The sequence below is a fragment of the Tiliqua scincoides genome, chromosome 7, assembly GCF_035046505.1.
Source record: "Tiliqua scincoides isolate rTilSci1 chromosome 7, rTilSci1.hap2, whole genome shotgun sequence".
Taxonomy (NCBI): Eukaryota; Metazoa; Chordata; class Lepidosauria; order Squamata; family Scincidae; genus Tiliqua; species Tiliqua scincoides.
Window position 1 is genome coordinate 33958072 of NC_089827.1, and position 20667 is coordinate 33978738.

The 20667-nt window shown below is 41.3% G+C and overlaps 1 protein-coding gene across 12 annotated transcripts in view; it reads left to right on the plus strand.

Annotated features, from left to right (window-relative positions):
- Nucleotides 1-20667, plus strand: part of CELF2 (CUGBP Elav-like family member 2) — a 503139-nt gene that overhangs the window by 187668 nt on the left and 294804 nt on the right. For 3 of the 12 annotated variants that reach the window (XM_066633618.1, XM_066633627.1, XM_066633628.1), the window contains exon 1: nucleotides 1178-1428. The exons of the other annotated variants lie outside the window; for them this stretch is intronic. In XM_066633618.1, the coding sequence (XP_066489715.1) occupies nucleotides 1355-1428 (74 nt within the window). In that variant the 5' untranslated portion in view covers nucleotides 1178-1354. Of the gene's footprint in view, nucleotides 1-1177; nucleotides 1429-20667 lie in introns of those variants that run through there. 12 annotated transcript variants of the gene reach the window in all.

Sequence of the window (20667 nt, forward strand, 5' to 3'; positions counted from 1 at the left end):
GCCATTCCAAGTCTTTCCAACAGAGCATTGTGTATTCTGAATCAACTCATTTAATGAAAACTGGAAATGTGTTTTTATTTTATAAGGTTTGGTCTGCTAAGCTGATGTGAATGAGAGAGACATCTGCCTTCCAATGATTACTGTCCTATTGTTAAAGTGCCTCATTTGTTATAATGACCGGCACATAAGACTGCTTCATACTTCCAATTCCTAGGGGTTTGGTATCAGGTATCTGAATCGGCATTTAAGCCCTTGGATCATCACTGGCATCCTTCAGTCTTGGGAGCTATAAATACATAAAACTTTGAGAAGGTCTTTAATCATACATTTTTCTCTTGTCCACATAGTCCTGACTGCTTCAATTTCATCAGCACAAGTTTATTTCCATAGAAAAATGACTCTCTTTTCCCTTTTCCCTCCTGCCCATGTTCTGGCTTTGTTATGAATGTTTCAAACCTAGTGATAAATATTCTCAAATGTCAGAAAGGGAATTATTTTAACAGGTTTATTAGCATTGCTGAGAGTATCATAGCCACGGTGTGATTAATTACCTATGAGGTTATGTTGGAACGTTTATTATCCATATGTACTTGGAGGGAGCATGAGGGAGGGAGACATTCACTATAGCGTGTCCAACACTAAAAAAGCACTATACTGTATCTGATTTATTAATTTGTTAATTGGTCGCCTCCTTGCCTTGCACTGATGTTGCCTCTTTAATTTGTTGGATTATTTTAATGCAATTTACCTGTTTTTCAGGGTGGGAAGGAGAAATACATTGCTAGAACCTGGCTCAGGCCCAGGTAAAAGGAACTTGGGTTCAACAGGGGACAGCTTTAGAACAGCTCTGAAACTATGCCATTGCTTTAAATCTTGTTACAGCAATCGGCAATTCAAATAGTCTGTGAAAAACTGAGTGAGTGCAGCATTTTATGCAAAGAGGAAAATATCTGATCAGCTTGCATTGGCTTTGGGAAGGCTGTCCTCTTATTTAAGAGCACCAAATAGCGAGAGCTTGTCCGCACTTTGGAACGTGCATCGTGTCCAGCTCATGGTAGAGGCTCTCTTTGGAGTTGCAGGGGTTAAATTCTAGCTGCAGTGGGAAAGGAGCTCCGCCTCCAGTTTCAGCACCTGGCGCTCTATAGACAGTTGCCTCAGCAGTAGATTTCAGAGGGGATTGGAGGAAAACAAGAGGGGGAGAGAATGTGACAACTGCCGACTCTGACTGCTGCCTTGGGGAGGCCTCCCGCACCTGTCCCTGCCTGTCTCTTGGCCAGCACAGTTGTTGAATCAGACAAGCAGAGAAACATTCTTATTTGCCAGACCAGAACGGTGTGCATAGCAGAAAAAGAACATGACTTCTTCATTCAAGCTGGATTTTCTGCCGGAGATGATGGTTGATAGCCGTTTGCTAGTTTCTGACAGAATGTAAGTACCAATTCAGTTGCTCGACAGCATCCAAAGCTCCAGCTGAGCTCTCCTATGCTTTAGTGGCCCGGATTCTTGATGGTTGTCTTTTTCCTAGAGGTTTTCGATGGTATAAACAATGCATTTGGATTCGGCTCTCGGAGGCTCCTGACTTGCTGCTGGAAGTGTCTGTATAGCTGAGTAAGGATTTATTCTCCTCTCTTGTCACTTGCAAATCTTTTGTGGTCTTTAGTTTTTTCCTTCCTCTTGCCCCCCCCCCACTCTACCCCACCCCTCAGAGCCGTTATGTTTGATCTCCATGGCATTCCCTGTCACAGAAAAACTGGTTATATAGCTGGGAGGAAAGAAGAGAAAGAGAAGTATGGTTTGTGTTCTACTTGGATAATGTGGAAAAACGCAGGCATAACATTACATGGCTAAAAATGTACACTGTTTAATATCCAGTGGAAATTCCTATACAGCTATTTATCTTCTGCATAGAAATCTCAACTCAGTCAGGATGTGTGGCATAACCTGCTCAGGCTGAGGAAGAAAATTAGCTTAACAATTAATTTAGCTATGGAGAGAAACTGTATGAAAATATGAAAATTGTCAGTTTTTGTAACAGTGCAAGAAGGAAATTAAATTGTGAAATTTTGACAGTGCCTGTGAATGCATGGTAAATATAGCGTTAATTATTGGGAAGATGGTTCTTTTATATGGGATTGAAATGCTGGCAAGATTTATTGGACAATGCTGCATGCTGGCATGTCAAGAAAAAAAAAAAACACATTTGGTCAGTTTTTTGCCATTCCCATTGATCTTAAAGTTTCTATAACAGATTCATTTCCTAAGGCCAGCCATTGTCAAGAAAATGTATATATACAAGAAAGTGTATATTGCAATATACAAGAAAGTGTATATTCCTATAGGAAAGAGAGAAATCAGAGTTCATAAATTTAAAATAATAAGATATAGAAGCAGACCATAACATTATACTTGGGGAAGGAAATTCTTAATCTCATCTGAAATAATAATAGCATATCTGCTGAATTTCACAAAGAAAAAATGATAAAGGTTTCACGTCTGGTCATGTTGTATTGTACGTTTAAAGGAAAGTATGTGTTAAGTGTTAATATAACTTTGTACATTGTCTTCAAACAATCATTTATTTCACACACCCCCCACCATCCCTATATAGTCTGATGTAATTCACATTGTAAACTCATTCAAAGTTGTAGCATCCCATTCTCCCCCTTCCTGATTGTCTTGTGGCTCATGGAGTGATTGAGAAGAGCTATTCATGAAGTAGCCATCTGTCTCAGCTGCTGAGGATTAAAATATTATGTATGTGCTGTGGGGGGGGGGGATCATATTTTGTATGGGTGACCCTTTCTGTTATACGGAATATGGATAAACCTTGTATAATTGACCCCTGCCATTTTCCAGTTTCAAGTTATCCTAAATGGAGACTATTCAGTGTCTTCATGAGAATGGTGGTGTTGATATTTCTTGACCCAGAGTCTCAAAAATATATGGTGTGTTTTTTTTGGTCCTTAGTTTACTTATTATTAACCCATTAAAGAGTCAACTGGAAGTTATAGTTCTTGAGATGATCTGTCAACACACAAGTGTTTGCTTGTGTTTATCTTCACATTTGTTTATCTTCCCAACTGACCTATTGGCCCTCCAGTCAGTCAGAAAAAATATTGCTGATAAGCAGCTCAGATTACTGGGGCTATATTAGCTGACTCTAATGGTGCCTAGGCTGCCACTTACGTTTATGGAAATGCTTCCCTAACTTAGCCATTGCAGGTTGAGAACCACCTCAAGCAGTTTCTTCAAAACCTTACCAGAACTGGGGGGGGTGAAGGGGGGGTTTTCCAGCTTGTATAGCAACACACAGTTATTCCACAGCAATAGTGTTTGAAAAAGGAAGGATTTTGGAAAATCAAAGTGTCACAATGCCTCTTGCAGAATTATATTTAGAAAGGCTTTGATAAATAACTTTGTATTGACTCTAGACCCCCCCCCCCATAAGAAAGCAATACCAGCTGCTGAGGGATATCAGCAGTTACTCTTGTATATTTTTTGTTTTCATGTTCATATTATGAGATCTTATCACAATGCAAAAATGCAACTTAGCAGCTGGTCTAAATAGCTGTAAAAATGTATGCTTTCCAGGGATTGTGCATTCTGTGTGTCCATTCAGTATAGAACACTGTGTTGGTGTCTGCTAGGATTGGCAAGGGCAGGGGTTGGGTGGAGTGGGATGTCCAGGTAAAAATCCACAACCTTATATTTCTTTCTCTCCAGAGCAGAAAGCAGTTGCATCATTACCTTGAGCAGCCATTTCCCCATAAGCATTGCGTTAGGATATGTTTGTGTATAATTCTCTTTGGGAATCCTTTGGTCTCATCAATACTGATGAGCGAACAGTTGTAGAGCTTGATTGCACATGAAGGGCCATTTGTCATACAAGCATGTTGCCCTTTTAGGCAGTCCATCCCAGAAGCCCGAAGCAACACCACAAGCATGTGAACCAGTTTAAATGCTTCTGGTGCAGCCTGTTGGGTGGGCTGTATTCAGCTTGTAACAAGAGGCACAGTCCTCCAGGAAGGTCTACTGCACAAGTGTCCATTGAAATGAATGGTCTCTGCCCAAGAGTGCTTACCTGTGGATTGTGCCCTAGACCGTCCTTTTATCTCATGATCTAGGATAAGCAATTTAATCTTTTACAAAGAGGAACTTATTGCTTGTTAATGAATGGTAAAGGTGCTAATGGAAAGGAACAGGGTTGTAAGTTCTTTTTATTCTCTTAGACTGCTTGAAAGTGTTCATACCCGTACCCTTTTAAGGATTTTGCTTGCTTTGCTTAAAGAAAATTGACATCTTTAGCCGTTTTCAATTCCGGTGAAATGCATTGCAAGTGTTTCTGAATCTGCTTTATGTGTGAATTTCATAAATTGGAAATGCATGCTTTTTTTCCTCTCCGAGAGCTTTGAAGCTTATTTACAGTACATATGAATTAGCAAGAAACTACTAAATTTTCTTTTTAATCACATGTGAGTTAATTTCTAGTTCTTTTCAGCTTAATAAAATTTGAGTTTCTATACTTAATACAGAATAATAAAATTGATTCCTGTCCTCAATACATAGTAAGCATCTGTTAAATAGGGTTCTTATGATCCAGTTCTTTGATTTGGCTTTCCACACTTGGATTCTTAAGGTGTAGATGTTCAGTCATTTCTGCTAAAGTAGCTATGCTGCAGCCTGCGCAAAATGAGTGAGGCAAGAAAGTCCTAATGTATTGTCTTTCGCAGTGCCTTTATACAGTACCAAACACTAAGCATGGAAAGCTTTCAAAGGGTGGTCAGAATGGTATTCGGAAGGTGTATAGATGAATCATTGCTAGTCTTATCCATTGTTAACTTTACCCATTTCTCTTCCAGTATCCTCAGAGGCATTGTTTTATCTTGCGGTTGTAGTAGTTACTGGTGTAGAGCAGTCAGAGCCCACTGCAGAAGTTCGTAGAGTCTGCACTAACAAAAGGTTTTCTGCCCTAATAGCACCATCATTCTTACTTTGCATGGTCCAGGAAGACAAGAAAGGATGTCAGGAAATTCTCGCTCCACCCCCATTTTGACCTCTTCTTTGCTGGTCCGGCTGTGACTTCACAGTCTTTGACTTTTCTAGTACTGTACCCAAGTTTCAAAAACATCTGCACACAGTTGCCCTGCTCCAAGACTGCTTGACCCCATGCCCTTCCAATTGAGCAAGGAAGAAGATCTGCATGTAGAAACAGAGGGGTGTTGAAGTAAATGGGTTAGCCCATGGATTTGGGGAGCTCTGTACATGCATTGGAACTTCCATAACAAATCACTGGATCAGGGTGAGTCTGTTTTGTAGTAGTTTTCAAAATTACAAGTCAATATTTGTCTTTTAAAAAAAAAAAAAAAGTATAAGGGACAGCATCGCTAATGACAATATATTGACATAACAGTATTATTTTGCATGGTAACATCACGTAGTTTTGAGTTCTGAATGGGAAGCTAGGCCTTACTAACACAAGGAGAGAATAAACTTGTCTGAACCACCTGAATGACAAGGCAGTTCGAGTAAGCCTTGGTTTATTGGAAAGAGCTGAGAGGTGTACGCTTATTTTTCAATAACACGTTTATGCATTTCCTTCTCAGTGCCTGGCAAACTCCACCAAAGTCTTAGATGAATCCTGGTGAAATTAGTGTGGAGAGAGCAGCACTTGACAGATTTTACTCATTCACCCTGATACAGTGACTTTTCACAAGTGTTATCCATTCACTTCAGTAGAGACTGCAGGTCCACATGCACTTTTCTTTATACATCCAGATCTCCTTCCTCTTTTCTCCTTTTCCCATCTTCAAATGAGCAGAGTTCCAAATACAGAAGTTCTCAGTTCTCATGGGTTCTGGGTTAGAGCAAATGCTTATTGACTTGATAAAGAGAACAGTTGTCTACTTTGGGCAATGAGATTGTACATCTTGCCCTGGGATTTTGGCAACTGTGTGTTTATCCTTTCATATTCAATGGCAGTCCTTTTGTTAGGAGGGCGGATTATAGAATTTATAAATTAGTGCCATAGACATAAATTGGATTTGACATTTATGTTTTGGTGACTCAGAACATAATTACTGAAGTTGGGTTTGGTATTTCATTGAAGAGTCACATGCAAATCATTGGGTTCCATAAAAAAGTGCAAAGAATTATCCTCAAAAATTAGGCTTTGAATTATCTTCCTCATATCTGAGATGAGTCAAATGTTCACATCTCTGTGCAATATGTTAATCAAGCAGTGACTGAGGATATATTTCAGGAGATGGCTTTTTTCTCTTTAAATGTTAGCTGTACTACAGAATTAATCAATAAAGGATTTCATTGACTGTAGAGCATCTTCTGGAGGGAAAAGCTCTGCTGGAAATTCTTGGGGGGTGAGGGGACATTCAGTTTTTGGAAGTATTGCTGTATGATAGAAAATGCTCAATTGCATTCAAAAATATTAAACCCCCATACATGAATGACAAAAAGATGTTGCTGATTTCCATGTACCCAGTCACCTGCTGCCAGTAAAACCCATGTTCCTTGTTATCAGCAGTTATTTGATTCCTGTTGCCTTATCGCATGTTTGCATTTTAGCAGTCAGTTCTAACATTGATCTGCCTAGCTGTATCATTTTAAATTGTTGCACATTGATAGTTCATTGTGGGTTGAAATCCGTTTAGATTTCTTTACAGTCATTAATTAAAAAAAACAGCAAAAGAGAGATAAAAAAGAAACTTGAAGAAAGATTAAAACCATAAAATACGAATAAGGATTTTAAATGATGAATACAGTAATTAAGATCTGGGGTGGCGGGTGCAGTTTACATTATTGTCTCTTGAACATTCTTACAGCTATTGTTATAGAGTAAAATCTCTTATTTTAATTTTGCTGTGTGTAATGCTTTAATTCAAATATATAATAACAATAAAGAAGTTGTTTTTATTATTAAGAACCTGTGAATCTAAATAAATAGAATCAGTCTTTAAATGGGATAAAAACAGTTAAAAATCAGAATGTATAAGATTAGTTTAAAATATATCATTCAATAGGAAACTGAAATAATATTATTTTATTAATTATATGATACTTTGTAGTATACTAGTCTATGCCTACTGAATGTGTCAAATCCTTCGTTTAATCGTGTGCATTTCATTTTTTAAATGTTTGTTTATTTTCATCCAAATTAAAGTCTAGTGACTGAAGTGGTTTATTTATTTTGTTTCATTATTTTAAAAAAATGTTCGAAATATTTCAAAATGGGTTTTGGTATATTCTTAATTGTTTGGTATTTTATAGTCCTTTTGGCTAAGGCAATCAAGTTTTCTAATTAATCCCAAATGTCGTTCTCTTTCTTTCGCTTTCTAAAAAAATATTGCACATGAATGATAGAGTGGGGAAAAATTATGCACAAATATCCGGGCTCTTTAAAAATTCATGGAACGTAAGGAATGCATATCAACAAGAAATGACCCTCTAGAGAACGACAGAAGTCACTGATGCGCTGCAGAATATGCATATTGCACAAATTCCTGAGTTTCAACCCAGGGAGTTGTTGTCTTTTCAGTTTTAGGCACAAATGCATTCTTTTCTTATGGGGGTGGTGGTGGTTTGCACTTAAATTGTGTGTATTCATTACACATATTATTGTGTTATTCAAAGTGTGGGTTTTGGAAAAAAGGTCAAAAATCTGTAGTAAGCCTCAATACAATTTCATACGTTGCTTGGAGGAAAAAAAAATACCTCTGGGAGAATAAGAGGGAAAAGACAGTTGAATAGAGGAAAGAGTGCTGAAATGAGAGAGTATTTGAAAAATAAAAACTAATTAGAGCAGTAAAACTGACGCACTAAAGTAATTGTGGAATAATTATTCCCATTTAAAATCATCAGCCTTTAATTGGTTCATCCACATTCCCAAGATCAATATTCAAATGTGAAGGGACAGCACTGCCTTTCCCTCAAGATGTTGGCCTTCCAACGTTGTGGCCTTTTGCAGAAAGGTTTTCGAAGATGTTCTCAAATCTTAATGGTTGGGTTTCATTCCCCTTCCCCATGAATGATATTGACAGGTGAGCTGTGTGATACACACACCAGGCTTACTGTAGCTACACCTAGATACTTGTGCATTTCCCACTTTAGCATTTCCTAAGATACGCTTGTCCTTGAAGAATACTGTTTGACAATCAATTTTACCTCACACGTGAGTGTTATATTATCAAAATGTGGCACTCTTCGGCAGCATGTCCTTTTGTTCACAGCTTGATCCCCTTCAGATAATAACTTTAAAATTATAACAGAGAGGTAATATGATTGTCTGGCATTTACAATCTCGTTCAAAAGCTGCTTCTGTTTTATGTTCAGCCTTAAATATACTATAGGCTAATGAATGCCCAAGCGAACCCATTTGCAGAGGAATTGTCTGCTTTTCTTGCCTACCCCAATCCTCCTGTGCATCAAGCCTGCAGTTGGTCTTAAACTGGTGACCTGAGAAATGTCAAGTGGGGATTCAGCTGTGTGTCCACCCAGCTCAAGCTAAAGGAAGAAACAGCAAGAGACTCTATACCATCCAAGGTAGTCTCTTTTCACTAACAAATCATAGCAGATCAGGTGGTATTCCCCAATCCTGGCATCAGCTAAACGGGAGCCAGATTTCTGACAACATGCCTTAGACAGATGATACTGTCTAATACTGAATCAGACCACTGATCCATTTGGCCCAGCTTTGTATGCTTTGATTAGTAGCCACTTTGCACATTTTGGGTCAAAGTCTTCTCAAGCCCAGCTAACCAAAAGCCTTTCCTGGAGATGCCAGGAATTTGAACCTGGGACCGCACCTCTGCAAACATGTACTTTGCTACTAAATAGCAGTTGTTTCCCAAATATTTACTGAGAGAATGTGTGCAGAGTGCAAAGGGACACTTGGAAAAAGTGGTATATAAATATATAGTGGTGCTTAATCTTAATAGTTGGAAGAAGACTGCATTTGGAGAAAGATGGGTTTTTGAGGCACCTGGTCACTCCTTCACCTCAATATTTTATGCTGGCACATTGGAATACTGAAACATTTTTTTAGACCTTGTGCCAGGCTAGCATCTGATCCTCTGTGAATTATGGAGTGAGAGTGAGCCCATTTTATGTGTGAGGTATTACAGTGGCAGCAGCTGCCATTTTACCATAATTGCCCAGAGAGCTTTCCACTCATGCTGGTTGAAGATGACTCACAATGTCAGTTTGTCAATTAATTGATATTAAAAAGCTCTGGCAAAATAACCTGCTGACAGTATATCAAAGAATGAATACTCAACACGTGCTTTGACACTGCATTAATAGCAGCAGTCTATCTTTAGCTGGCATGCATTAGTTGCTGGTGTCCAAAGAGACTACAGATCAATTTTTGTCCATCTGCTGAAAAGTGGTACTGTTAAACTGAGATGCTAGTACATCTTTTTAGACCATTTTCCAGTGGGAGTGAGTAAAAAGCAGCTGAATGAATATTCCCTTTCTATCCAAATTCTACCTAGATGAATAAGTTTATGTGCGCACATTTTTTGATATGCTCATCTCCTTGGGGATTGAAAGGCACGATAGAAATGTTTATATATGGATAGAAATACATGTGTTGTTTAAAGCAACAATATATAACACCAATTATAGCCATCAATGTGTATAATGCTTTACACACAATGTGAGGGCAGGTCCCTGCCCTGAGGAGCTCTCATCTAGAGAGATGCAAGAGAGACGGCAAGAGAAGGAGAGGGAAATAGAGGCTGGGCTGAACCTACCACTATTTCTTCCTATCAAGTCCAATCCGATCCGGACCCCCACAAATGCTGAAATTCACAGATAATCAAATCCGCAATCGGCCTCTTAAGCCCTCCAAAGGAGACCCTCCAGTCCCCTCTAGAGGTTTTTCTGAAGCCTGCAGGGCAGCGCGCGTCTGCCTGCTGACTCCGCAGGCTTCAGAATAGAGGTCCACATAGATCCAAAAGAACGTGACTTCTGGTTTCCTGAGAGAAACCAGAACGGACGTTTTTATGCCTTTTAAGGCATTCTGAGGCAGAGGGAAGTTGCATTCTTTCGGCTCTGTGAGCCATTCTGAATCCCGCAGAGCCCTTCAGAAAGCCCTCCAGAGGGAACCAGAGCACAGCTCCGGTCCTTTTCAGAGAGTTCAGGTGGGGCCCTGAGTCTGGCCCAACATGGGTCCAGGGGACCCGTGTTGAGCCAGATTCACAAACAGACTCCACCTGTATGCATGGAATCTTAGGAGAGGACATTGTAAGAGTCCTTCAGCTAGCTGTCTGTCTGTCCAAGCTGGTACGCGTATATCATATTGTCTAAGAGTCTGAGCTGCAGATCAAAGCTGTCCCAGTTCGAATGTCATCTTTGCAGGAATGAACTGACTCAAGGCCCAATCCTTTCCAAATTTCTAGCACTGTTTCAGTCATGCCAACAGGGTGCGCATTGCATCTTGCATTGGGGGGGGCGGCAGTCATGGAGGCCTCTTCAAGGTAAGGGAATATTTGTTCTCGTGGATTGAGAACTGGTTGGAGGCCAGGAAGCAGAGAGTGGGTGTCAATGGGCAATTTTCACAATGGAGAGAGGTGAAAAGTGGTGTGCCCCAAGGATCTGTCCTGGGACCGGTGCTTTTCAACCTCTTCATAAATGACCTGGAGACAGGGTTGAGCAGTGAGGTGGCTAAGTTTGCAGATGACACCAAACTTTTCCGAGTGGTAAAGACCAGAAGTGATTGTGAGGAGCTCCAGAAGGATCTCTCCAGACTGGCAGAATGGGCAGCAAAATGGCAGATGCACTTCAATGTCAGTAAGTGTAAAGTCATGCACATTGGGGCAAAAAATCAAAACTTTAGATATAGGCTGATGGGTTCTGAGCTGTCTGTGACAGATCAGGAGAGAGATCTTGGGGTGGTGGTGGACAGGTCGATGAAAGTGTCGACCCAATGTGCGGCGGCAGTGAAGAAGGCCAATTCTATGCTTGGGATCATTAGGAAGGGTATTGAGAACAAAATGGCTAGTATTATAATGCCATTGTACAAATCTATGGTAAGGCCACACCTGGAGTATTGGGTCCAGTTCTGGTCGCCGCATCTCAAAAAAGACATAGTGGAAATGGAAAAGGTGCAAAAGAGAGCGACTAAGATGATTACGGGGCTGGGGCACCTTCCTTATGAGGAAAGGCTACGGCGTTTGGGCCTCTTCAGCCTAGAAAAGAGACGCTTGAGGGGGGACATGATTGAGACATACAAAATTATGCAGGCAATGGACAGAGTGGATAGGGAGATGCTCTTTACACTCTCACATAATACCAGAACCAGGGGACATCCACTAAAATTGAGTGTTGGGCGGGTTAGGACAGACAAAAGAAAATATTTCTTTACACAGCGTGTGGTCGGTCTCTGGAACTCCTTGCCACAGGATGTGGTGCTGGCGTCTAGCCTAGACGCCTTTAAAAGGGGATTGGACAAGTTTCTGGAGGAAAAATCCATTATGGGGTACAAGCCATGATGTGTATGCACAACCTCCTGATTTTAGAAATGGGTTATGTCAGAATGCCAGATGCAGGGGAGGGCACCAGGATGAGGTCTCTTGTTATCTGGTGTGCTCCCTGGGGCATTTGGTGGGCCGCTGTGAGATACAGGAAGCTGGACTAGATGGGCCTGTGGCCTGATCCAGTGGGGCTGTTCTTATGTTCTTATGTTTCCTTACCACAGGGCTGGTTTGTGGCTTTATTGGCGCTGGAAAGTAGGATAAGATTGATCCATCAGGCTGCAATTCTATGCACACTTACCTAGGAGTCATGTCCACTGAACTTGATCATACTTATTTTTAAGTAGCCATGCGTGGGATTGGGTTGTCAGTGACCTTTGGTAAGCCTCTCCCTCTCAGCCTCTCCTCCCCAGCTTCATTGTGGGAATAATATTACTTACTGTACCTTCCAGGGTTGTTGCAAGGACAATATCCAGCTAATTTACATGAAGTGCTTTGCACACTCAGTGTGCTAAGTGTGCACATTCATGGTCCAATCCTATCCAATTTTCCAGTGCTGGTGCTGCCATGTCAGTGGGGCATGCACTGCATCTTGTGATGGGGCAGCAGTCACAGAAATCCCCTTAAGGTATGGGAACATTTGTTCCCTTATCTTGGGGCTGTATTGCAGCTACCCCGATGCTGGAAAATTGGATAGGATTGATGCCCTCAGCGTGCACATTCAATGCTAAGTATTATTACTTAATCTAGTGTATCTGAAACATTGATCAGATTCATTGCTTCGTTGTTTTAATGAAGCCAGACTGTCAGTGAATTGCTTTAGTTAGTGGTTTTCAAAGTCTTGTGGGGAAGCCAAGCAATTCTTGAAAACTTATCAGAGATTCTTGAAGAAAAGATCAGAGATGGTGGATGAGTTCCCTGAGAGACAAACTTGCCAACCACTACTGATATTCATATGAATCTGCTTTATCCTGAGTCAAACCATAGATGCATCAAGCTTATCCTGGCTGTCTAAACTCTCCAGTATTTCAAATAATGAACTTTCCCAGCCCTACCTGGAGGTGCCAGAAATTAAACTTGTGGCCTTCTTTGTGTCAAGGAGGCAATGCATCACTCAGATAATGTAACAGAAAGAGCTAGGGATTGTCAGGGTGATCCTAAGGCCTGCTGTTAATTCCCAGTTTGTGATGGTGAGAGTGAGAAACTTGGACACTGGTCCTGGTGAACTGAGCAACACTTCCCAGAATTCTGTGCAATGTGCATCTTGTATGACAAATGTGTGATGGTTCCTCTGCAGTAAAACTGCTGTGGAAAAAGTTCTAAAAATGCTAGATTATTCACTGCATACTTCATAGATCAGCTGAAGTTCATTTTTTTTTATTTTGCTTCTGTAGACAGAATGTGCCATTGGCATTGGTTGGCCAACAAGTAGCTTTGAAACTCAACTCAGTAATTATGCTTGCTTTTTCTTGTTCATCTTTCCCTTTGGTAGCTTTCTGACTAGCAGGCACAAAGCAGATGGGTGAGGTTACTTGACCTGCCTGTTTATTTGCCTCATCAACTTTAGCTCTCACTGATGCTTGGTTTAGCGGCTCTGAGGCAGTGTGGTCTGGTTCCAGACAAGTGCACTTCATTTCTCTGAAATGGAACCAGGTAATTGAGAGTTATTAACTTGTGGTGAAGGTTGAATGATATTTGAAAATCTGCAAAATTGAGCAATTTTCCTAACACTTTTCGTAACAGAGTCAACTGTCTAGGCCTGTTGGCTTCTTGCCTCTAGATCTCTGTGAACAGTAGAATTGTCTGATGATAGCCAATCACTAACATTTATGCTCACCGTGAGTAGTTGCTGGGAATTTGCAAGACAATATATTTGGAGTTTCAGCTGGAGTCATTGATAAGCAACGTTCTGTTTGACAGTCTCTTCCATTCATTTGTTTGAGAAAAGATGAAGACTAATTTATTGCTCAGACAAGAAATTATTTGGAAGTATCAAGTCACACAAACAGACCACCCCCTAAATGGTCACCTTTCCACAACCAAGAATGCATTCCTTCAACATCTGATGTTACAAATCTGTGTGTTATTATGGTTAATATGATTTGCCAGGTATCTTCAGAGTTGCAAAATGTAGTACACACTAGCAACTCTGAAATTCTCCAGCTCCTGAATAAATCAGACAGTAATGTGTCTAGCAAAAAAGACAGAGCTCACCAGTAAATCCAATCCTGTTTAGAGATGTGGTAAGTATTGAGTCGGGGGGGGGGGGTGCGTATGGGCAAGGATAATGGGAAAGTGGCCATATTAGATGGATGCACTTGAAGGGGATGCAAATTGCAGGAGGGGCACACAACCATACGTTTTTCAGGTGGAAAGAAGCAAGCCAATTTCTGAGGGCTGAGTGTGTGTGTAATGCATTTCATTTCTTCTTTTGAGCTCTGAAGTAGGTCAATGCTGAACAGGCAAAATGAACAGAAGCTTTAGCTGTTTTATAGCCCAGCAGGATCTGGGTTTAGTGACTTTGCTCCGGAATTAGGAGCCAGAGCTGGGTTTGAGGAACACAGCTCTTCTCCAGAATTGCACTGCAAATGAGGGTAAGGAGAATAAACAAAATGTGAAAAATAGTTTCATTGGAAGACCCAGTTGGAAATTCTACAGCCAAGTTCCCTCTAGCTGCATTTATTTAGTAGGAACAACCAACACCTACCTTAGCTATGTGTGGGGTTTTTTTCCCCTCACTGTGGGTGCCAGTTGTTGGTGTGTTCCTATTTCTATTTTTAAAGAACTGGGCCCAAACTTTCGGAAGGAGCATCTTGTCCCATGTGACTTTCATTGTGTTATCAGGGAGGTCTGCTCTGGGTCCTGCATATATGTCAGCTAAAATTTATGGACTTGTTCTTGCAGGAGCTTGTGAACAAGCTTTCCTAGATGGGAGAAACCTCTTCCTCACTAGAGCAGCCACTCCAACTGCTGCCGGTAAAGAGAGACCTCATTTCCTTTGCCATGCTACCCCAGTACTGTCTTTTAGCAGGTGTCTGTCTTCCTGCAATAGATAGGAGCAAAAGAAGCTGGTGCAACTTCCCTTATGCTGCCAAGTTGAAGGGACTTCTCTGCTGCTCCAAGAAGGCAGATGCTGCTGAAGAGTGAGTGGTCAGGTGGCAGCACCAAGGTCTGGATAGGTGATGTGTAACAGCTGTGAACATTAGCAAAACAATCTTTGCATGGCCAGCTTTGAAATGTACCGGTCTTGCAGTTCTTGATTACCCCCAGAAAATAGTTTTACTTATTGGATAGTACAATAAAGGATTGCTGGCAACCATACCAGCCTGTGAAATTCGCCTGTGTGTTCCTCCTTCTAGATTTGTAATATTGGCAGGATTGTCACTTGCTTCTGTGCACTTACTGTAACTCAGTGGCGGCACACATCCTTTGCACCAGCCTACCCCAGTTAGAAGAAGAAATGTGACTGAGACAGATTGCCTGAAACCTTGTGAAGGGACTGCCAGTTACATAATGCAAGGCTAGATGAACTGATGGTGTGACTCAGGAAAGATAGCTTCATATGTTAATAGCAGGTAAATTGTTGCTTTTAAGTATGGCAGGGTTCTTGTTCCTTGGGGACAACTTTACTCAGGGAGTTGGGTCCCAATCCTATCCAACACCAATGCAGCTGCAAGGCAGCCCCGACCTGCAATGCAGCTTCCCTTACCTTGAGAAGGCCTCCATGATTGCCCCCCCCCCAAGAGGATGCACCACATGCCCCATTGGCACAGCTGCATCAGCTCTGGAAAGTTGGATAGGATTGAATCTGTCGTTACTTAGCTGTGAAATACTGGAACAGGTTATATTTGCCTGTGTGACAACGTGTGCTAATCCTGCTCCTTTGCTGGGAACAGAGAATCTGCTTTTGCATATGGATTTTGAAAGCAGACTGATTTTCTTGGTAAAAGAGCTTGAAGTGCTCTGGGGAGTGGGGGAGCCAAAGCAGCTTGGAGATAACTTGATCAGCCTGGGGTCTGATTTTTGGTTTATTACTGGGTGCTGGAGTAGTTCCACTGAATGTACAAGTGTGAATCTTTTTATTATTTTTGTTACAAATCCATTAAATTTATACTAGACTGAATTGTTCCAAAATGTGTTACTTTTTAGAGCTCAAATGTGATTTAGTCCTTCCTCCCCTCTCTCTGCTTTCCTAAAATTATATTGACTTGTGAGCTTGACTGTGAGTTTCAGGTGGGTTTTTGATTTCCTTGCTCTTCATATCCTTGCAACAAACTACCCTTGTATTAGAACTGAAACTGGTTTCATTTGGGCACCTAGAAAGAAACTGTGAAGTTTCCAGGCTAATGCTTATATATGGAAAGGAACTTTCCTCTATAGGGAAATTAAACCATCATCAGGGGAAAAACTACACTTGATGTCTGTGGCCCTGTGTCTTTAAAAATGGCTGTGAGTGGAAGGAGGTGCTGATAACTTTCCCTAACCGCTACTTTGCAGTCACTCCCCAGATGTGTTTCTCCCAGCTAGGTTCACTTTCAATATGCTGTGGGGGGGAATTGCATCAGGTGACTTAGAGGGGAGGAGCGCACGGTGGGAAGGTATTTATGAGTCAACCCATTGATGTTGTTTTATTGCTTGCCAACAAAGGTGCCATGAACAAAAAGACCCTGCCTCTTTTAGCCATCTCCTGAACTCCAGATGTCAGGGGTTGTGGAGCACAATCCCTGATCTTGATTTGAGCATGTACATATGGGAGGAGATAGTCCCTGTCAATCTGAGCTGCAGAATAACACAGGGTCCATAATGTTCTCCTGCATCCGGAAACGAGATTTAGGAGTTGCCAATGTTCTTATTTGACGCAAGAAATTATGCAACTCTCCAACAGCACTATTCTGCATAGTCCTATGTGTCAAAATGTTGAGAATGGGCTTCTGAAGTCTTCATGTCATGCAACATTGATCCCAATGGCTCTTGGTCTAACTTTGGTCAAGGGCCCCATCAAAAATATGTTCCTTGCAATTCCCGCTCCCTTTCCTTTCCTTTCCTATGGAAAGTTCTTGCCCAAATCACAATGTTGATAACACTGAAGCAGCAGGGCATGTGATGACATATGTGGCTTTTTGTCAAAAAGCTTGAGTATTGAGCTTATTACTGGTCTGGTTTTTAAATGTCACTCCATACCAAGGATATGCTGATGGAGTGGAGTATTAAAGAAGAATTGCATGCCTACCTAGGTTGGTATCTAAACATGCAAGTCATCTTGTGCCAGGCATTAGCTCATTGAAGAGCTGTTGCTTTTGGCAGAAGGCAAGCTTCGTAACCTAAGAGGATATGGTTGGAGTGCAGTTTTCATGCCCTTTGTGCTCATGCTGTTAGTGCTACGATGCAAACATTATCTATAATTACATTTTCAAGAGACTGAAAATTGCGGCCTTTTGTTGCACAAAATTGCAGTGAAAGAATAGGATGTATATCCTTTCCACACTTATTAAAAAGACATCAAAGAATAAGAATATCAGGTCCAATAGAACAGCCTTCAGCCATCCAAAGCAGGGCTCAGTCATCAATTGGGAGAAATATAGAATGGTTTTCTTTTTAATATTAGGATTTCTCTGATAAATGTAAATTGCAGTGCTAATGACTACAACACATTGTTTAAATCGATGATTATGATGTTGAAGCTACTAATGCCTTCCATGCCTAAATGCAGATTGTGAGTTCTTTGGGGCAGAGACCCAAAGTGTCTCTGTGTGCCAAAGGCCATCAGTGGCATGATGTAATTAAAAACAATGACATTTTCATTGATGTTTGTGGAATTTCAGCAGCCTTACTGTGTGCAAGATTACAACCAATATCTTTAGCAGGGGTGGCGAAACCACGGCTCGTGAGCCACAGTTGGCTCTTTGACATTAAACATCCACCTTGTGGAAATATGTTCGGCTGGGGTCCTTTTTGTATCACAACTAATATAAGAAGGTTAATGTGAAATTTTAAAGCTTGATATTTATTTACCAGGCATAAACTGAGAGTTCACTGGATTAAAATGTAAGTTTAATGTTCATGGTGAGTAAATATATTTAAGAATTTAAATGCTTCTTAAATATTGCATCTCTTAAACATCTGAAGTTTATAATATGTGGCTCTTACATTAAGCAAGTTTGACCACCCCAGTCTGTAGTAACAATTCCATATTCCATATTGTACTTATTTAATGAACATCACTGCTACCCTTGTTACTTGTTCCAGTTCTTTCTGAATACCTGGGAGTTTGTGTGTGTATATTCTAAACATACGCATGCCTGATAGAATAAGTAACAACTTTCTTGCTTTGGTAACAAGTCTGACAACTTGGTATATGCTGAGCTTAGAAATGCAGACAATTGGGTCTGATTTGTACGGCATGCCAGGTGCAAGAGAAAGTGCTTACTTGTGCAGGGTTCTACACAGTCTGGTGTCTCCTTGAAAGGATTCTTAAACCCACGTGCTGCTGTCTTTGTCTGCAGTGTTCCCGGCTTCTTCCTGAGCCGTGGATTACTGGCATGTGAATCCTGCACACAAAAGGGCCAACATTTGGGTTAAGAAACCCTTTAAGCAAGTCACATAGGGAACCCAAGAAAGGTAAGTGCTCATCAAACACCCCACAGTTCATATAAATCAACCGTTGTAGCAGAGGTGGGCAGACTTCAGGATCGATTTTTTAAATTGGGATTTCAAGGTTCACCAATTAGAGCCAGATGCGGGAGGAGACTCAAGGGGTGTGGTGGCTGATACTTATAATGAAGTGCCCCTGAACAAAGGCTCAGTCCAAGGATTTTGTTTTCACTAGCAGACCTACGTTCAGAATCCTTTCATACAAAACCAACTTCTGGTTAGCAGTAAGTGGAAGGGGGCTTTCCCTCAACGCAGTTCTGATCCAGATTGGAACCAACGTGGCTGTGCTTTGTTCTGGGAGGAAAGCTCCTGTTGGTGTGTAATTGTTATTTTTGCACCCCATGGTCCTTGTCTGGATCAGGGCTCTGCATGGTGACTGTCTGCATTTTTAAAAAAATCTAGCATTCGCTAGTCATACGATAAGTATATTGGCCTCAATTTAGAAAGAAAACCTTTTTGTTGTTACTGTTGTCAGACAATTGGGAGTCAAGCACTTGCAGATCTACTGCAAATCATTCACATACCAATAGATTGCAGTGTACTCTCTGCCCATCACTGCATTGTAGCATTTGAATTTTGTATGGTGTATGCAAAAACATTTCATTTCACATTGGTTTTCTCTATGAACCACTTTGAACTTTTTAGTTGAAAAGCAGTATATAATGATGATGATGTTATTAATAGCCCATCTTTATTTTTCAAGAAAAACCCAGTGTAACTAGCATAGTATAAAAGCAGTATCTAAATAACAGTTTGTGCAATAACAATAAAATATATCAAGTTCTTTTAGCATGTATATGCTGCTTTGTCAACCCCAGGATTTACCTCTTGGATACTAATAAACCTGGCTTTCATTTTAAAAAGCATCTTTCTAGTCCTCATGCTCTCTGAAAGACAGGGTGATTCACACACCTGAAAATTGCTTCTTAGTGGCTAAGTTGAGACATAATGTCAAACCCTTATTTGGCAATTGCCTCCACAGATTTGTGCATCTTCTTTCCCTTCTTTTTCTTCTGTTTTCTGCTGACCATAGTTGTCTATGACAGTGGTTCTCACACATTTAGGGAGCATTACTCCCTAAGTAAGTCTTTGTAGGGGAGGGGCAAGGGCAGCAACGTGACCCCCAGGATTGTGTCATTAAGGGGGGTGAGGGGGCACTTTTACTTACTGTGGGCAGAAGCAAGGAGCAGGAGGTGTGGGGAGCCCCACGCAGCCCTCTACAGGGCTCTCTTAGTGTTAGAATGTTGAGAAACAGCATGTGCAAACCACTTCTGGTTTGCGTTAAGTGGTTTGCATGCGCTGTTTTTCAACCTTCTAACACTCAAAGAGCCCTGCAAAGGACTGCATGGGGCTTCCCACACCTCCTGCTCCTTGCTTCTGCTCATAGTAAGTAAATGCACCCCCCTCACTCCCCCTTAGCGACATGATCCTGGGGATCGCATTGCTACCTCCCCCCTTCCCCTGCCTCATAAGGGACGGGGGAAGCTTTATGCAAACTGGTGGGTCGTGACCCACTGGTTTGAGAACCACTCAGCTATGATATCTGAATTGACAAATTATGGTTGACATCTTGCCTCCAAACCATGTATTGAAACCTAAATTTGAAGTGTGTTTCCAACTCATGGTTTGCAAGTCAGTGCTAACCCCAGTTTGCTGTCTAGGAGCTCATGCCCAGCTTCTTTATTGTTCCAGCTGCTCCTTGTGGAGAAGGTGTTTGGCTAAGACTTAGGTATGTGATAGTAAAAATGTTTCTAGTGCCATTTTCTGAGCCAATCAATATATACACCTTGCCTGGTACCACATCACTAACAACCATTTTCAGATACACTATGGTGGCTTTTGGTTTGGGTTGTTATCCTGTTCCAAACTGCATTCATTTGGCTCGCTTGTCCTAAACTGACAAGATATCAATCTGACAACATAATTCATTTGAGGCATGCCTTCAGCCACCAGAGGAAATGCAGGTTGCATTTGTTATAGTGTATTATTATACACTGCTTCCTGTTATAGGGAAGCAGTGGTGGGAGAGAAGTATGTGTTTCAGCACAATTCTATGCCTGTCCAACAGATGTAGGTCCCATTGTGTTCAATGGGGCTTACTCCCAGGAAAGTGTGTATAGGATTGCCCCCTTTGTCTCCTGCTTGTGGGCATCCCAGTGGCAACTGGTGGTATGCATCCCACTGTGGGATGCAGGATACTGGACTAGTTGAGCCTTTGGCCTGACCCAGTAGGGTTTTTTTTTTAATGTTGTTATATTCTAAGTTAGCCCTCAGATTTCACTGGAAGCAGAATTATTTGGTGGATCCCTACTTCCTCTCTGTTGATGGAGTGAGTTGAAGAGATATTTTCCTCAAAGGGGTTTAAGTGGGGAAAAAGTCTTTATCTTCAGCAAAATTCCAGGTCCCACAGTAGACTCTAACTCCCCCTCAATAGCAATCCAGTCCTATCCTTCCCCCCTCACCAATGCAGCAGTGCCAAAGTGGTGACTGCTAAGTGGTGGTGGGGGGCTGTTGCAGAGGTCTCCTCTAG